Source organism: Ornithodoros turicata, unplaced genomic scaffold, assembly GCF_037126465.1.
Source record: "Ornithodoros turicata isolate Travis unplaced genomic scaffold, ASM3712646v1 ctg00001405.1, whole genome shotgun sequence".
NCBI lineage: Eukaryota > Metazoa > Arthropoda > Arachnida > Ixodida > Argasidae > Ornithodoros > Ornithodoros turicata.
Window position 1 is genome coordinate 46,106 of NW_026999591.1, and position 3,669 is coordinate 49,774.

Genomic DNA, 3,669 nt, shown 5'->3' on the forward strand with positions numbered 1-3,669 from the left:
ACCACTGCGAGTAATCAGAAATGTTAGTTCGACGATCGCCGCAAACGCAAATTGAGGTCTGGCGACAGCTGCCCATCACCTGTGCCAGCTACACAAGTTTGCTGGTGTGGCGGACAAGAGTCAACAATGAAAGTGGTCGCCTTCGGGCTCCCAAGCGGTATCCAACGACGACGAAGAGTGAGATAGTGACATGGGGCGCGTTCCCAGCCACGTCGTAGGTGCGCGAGCTCGCTATTGTTGCACCCATCACCATAGCAACAGCCTGGTCACGTGACAGGCTTCGCGATGGAGCACTAAAGAGCCGTTCCCTGCTACCCTGGCGGCGGCTCCTGCATCACGTGACCGTAGCCGTTGTGAGCGGAGGCAGGACGACCCAAACCGCTTCGGGGTTCGCGATCAAAATGGCGGATCTGTTCGTCATTTTTGACGGGGAGGGCATCGCCGATCGCGACCCGGAACGTACATATCGCACTTACAGCGATGCTTTTTCCACGATGTTAGAAGACAACTTCATTGCGACCCTCCGCTTGTCTAAGGACGCAGCTAGAGAGGTATGCGAAGCTGTGAAGTGGGATCTAGAGCGGCGTAAGTATAACTATAGAAACTCGTAGAGTGCACTTGCTGTAACGATCTGCAACGGTCCAGGAGGTGACAACGAAGAGGAAGGAACCGTAGGACAGCTCAGAGAACTTGGTACCGTGCGCTCCCGGCATCGAACTCCGGATCACTTCGTCGCTCGTGCCCTGCACACGTGCGCCCTCTTTTATTTCTTCTGTGGCAACACGCCGCACAACATTACATCCCTTCCCCCCATATCCAAACACATAGATAGGTTCAAACACAAAATGAAAACTACCCAACAATGAACAGTCAAGTCGTTACGGCTGATAGCGGTCAACTGGTCGTTGTGGACGAGTAGACCGCCGCGGAACGGGCGGTGACGGTGCCGCCATAGCCGCTTGTGATGGTCCATCATTAGCAATTGCGCCTGGGAGTGGACGGACGTTGTCCCGCCCAGGACTCGACACAGCAGGTGCCGCAGGAGGGGGAATCAGGTCCGCGTTTGGTGACGCAGGCATGGATGGCCCCGCACGCACAGGACTTCCAGGAGGATTCTGCGAAGTGCTGTTGTTTTGTGGTCCCCTTACGAAGTCGGAATGTCTATGCCAGGTGCTACCATCGGAGAGCCGAAGGTTCACAGACGACGAACTTGTCCTGTGGGAAACTTCACCTGGAACCCAGTTTGGTCCTGGTTTGAAATTCCGAGCATAGACTGTATCCCCTGGCAACAACTCTGGGCTATTCCTAGCATGCTGATCGTGCCATATCTTCTGTTTCAGCTGGTGATAGGTCACGTTTTGCCCCAAGGCAGGGCGAAGACAGTCCAACGCCGTTCTTAGCTTCCTTCCCATGGGCAGTTCGGCTGGTGTCCGTCCAGTAACCGCATGTGGTTGGGTGCGGTAGTGCAACAAAAACCTGGCGACCTGTGTCTTGAAATCCCCTGTAGTACTTTTCTTCAGCTTGGCCTTTACCGTCTGCACTACCCTTTCCGCCGCGCCATTTGATGCAGGGTGATATGGTAGAATGAGCAGCTGTCTGATGTTGTTCCGCTTAAGGAAAGCCCTGTACTCACTGCTCACAAATGCAGGCCCGTTGTCTGAGACCAAGGTATCCGGCAGGCCATGCGTCGCAAAGATGTCGCGTAAACACGCGATCGTTGTGGTCGCCGATGGTGACGTCACTGGTATGACCTCAACCCACTTCGAAAAAGCATCGACCAACACCAAGAAATAGTGTCCCTTGAACGGTCCTCCGAAGTCGATGTGGAGTCTGGACCACGGCTTTTCTGGGTACGGCCACGAAGTCATCACGACGCGCCTAGGCATGTTCTGCTGTTGCTGGCACACGCTACAACCTCGGACGGTTTCGGCTACGTCGCTGTCCAGCCCCGGCCACCATGCATGACTTCTCGCAACAGCTTTCGCCTTTTCAATTCCGGGGCGTCCTTCATGTAGGACTTGCAGTACCGCCGCGCGGAGCTCCTGGGGAATAGCCCCTCTTGCTCCAAACAGTAGGCATCCATCATGCAAGCTGAGATCCTGGGTAACGAGCTCTGTATGAAATGAAACATGCGTCCATTGGAAGCGAGATCCCATGCCTTACGGCTTCGCGCACGCTGTGAAGAATGGTGTCCCTCGTTGTCGCTTCCCGCACAACGGTTGGTGACAGAATGTCCGAATATGCCCTTTCCAGCATGAATATTTCCGCGGGGCGGTCAATTTCCTGGGGCTTGGTTTCCAAGGGAATGCGACTCAGCCCGTCCGCGTGGGTGATTCGGGTCCCGGCCCTGTGAACCAGCTCGTACTTATACGATGACAGGAGAAGTGCCCACCGCAGGAGTCTCGGCGACCCGTGGAAAGGTACCGGCTTCTCTGGCCCGAGAAGACCCAGCAGCAGTTTATGGTCAGTGACAATCTCGACCGCTCTTCCCCAGATGTACTGGCGGAACTTTGTAACGCCAAAAACTACACCCAGGGCTTCCTTGTCGAGCTGGCTGTAATTAACTTCTGCTGGTGCCAAACTTCTCGATGCAAACGCAATCGGACGTTCTTCTCCAGATTTGTATCGGTGGCTCAGTACCGCGCCAACGCCATGAGGCGAGGCGTCACAGCAAAGGATAACCGGAAGGTCCGGATTATAGTGTACGCAGACCTTAGCTGACGTCAGTAGTTCTTTGCTTTTGATGAAGACAATTTCATGCTTGCTTGTCCATTCCCACGGCACGTCTGCACCAAGGAGTTGATTGAGTGGATGTAGCAGAGACATGTTCGGCAGGAATCTCCGATAGAAATTAATGAGCCCAAGATAGCTCTGCAGTTGCTTGACATCTTTCGGCCGTGGCGCCTTCATGACTGCTTCTACCTTCCGCGGGTTTGGATGTACTCCCTCGGCATCAATTATGTGCCCGAGGTATTCTGCTTGCAGATCGAAAAACATGCATTTCTCCAACTTCAACCGCAATCCCGCCTGTTCAAGTCGAGAAAGGACACGCTCCAGGTTGTCAACATGGTCTTGGTCTGATGTTCCGGTTATCAAGATATCGTCCAAGTAGACTACGACGTGCCGCATTCCTCGAAGCAGATTCTCGATTTCCCTATGGAAAAGGGCTGGCGCGGAGGTGATCCCAAAGGGTAATCGGTTATACGCAAACAGTCCGAGCTGCGTGTTGATTCTCCGCGATTCTGGATGCATTTTGATTTGTACCTATGCGTCCCGCAAATCCAGCTTGGTAAACAGTTTCCCTCCAGCGAGCTTGGTGAGGAGTTCCTCTATTCTAGGAACAGGGTACTTTTCCGCCTGTGTAACGGGATTTATTTATTGTAACTTTGAAATCCCCGCAAACCCTGATCCGGCCATCTTGTTTGAGAACGGGAACCACTGGGGCTGCCCATTCAGCCGTGCGCACTGGAGATATGATACCATCTCTTCGAAGCCTTTCAAGTTCGTGCGCTACTCCTTCCTGAAGTGCCAACGGCACGGGTCTCGGCTTGAAGAACTTGGGTTGGGCATCTGGTTTCAAGTGGATCTTTGCTTCTACGCCCTGGAATTCGCCCAATTCGGCCTGAAACAACGCGGAATGTCGGGCAACGACGTCTTGGACCGAAACTG

The 3,669-nt window shown here is 53.9% G+C and overlaps 1 protein-coding gene across 1 annotated transcript; it reads right to left on the minus strand.

The window, feature by feature from the left end:
• Positions 1-878: 878 nt before the first annotated feature.
• LOC135376948 (uncharacterized protein K02A2.6-like) lies at positions 879-3,252 on the minus strand. Its single transcript, XM_064609369.1, has 2 exons — positions 2,164-3,252; positions 879-2,099 (listed from the first exon to the last, which is right to left on the minus strand). Exons 1-2 carry the CDS (start codon positions 3,250-3,252, stop codon positions 879-881), a joined length of 2,310 nt encoding a protein of 769 aa, XP_064465439.1.
• Positions 3,253-3,669: the final 417 nt, after the last annotated feature.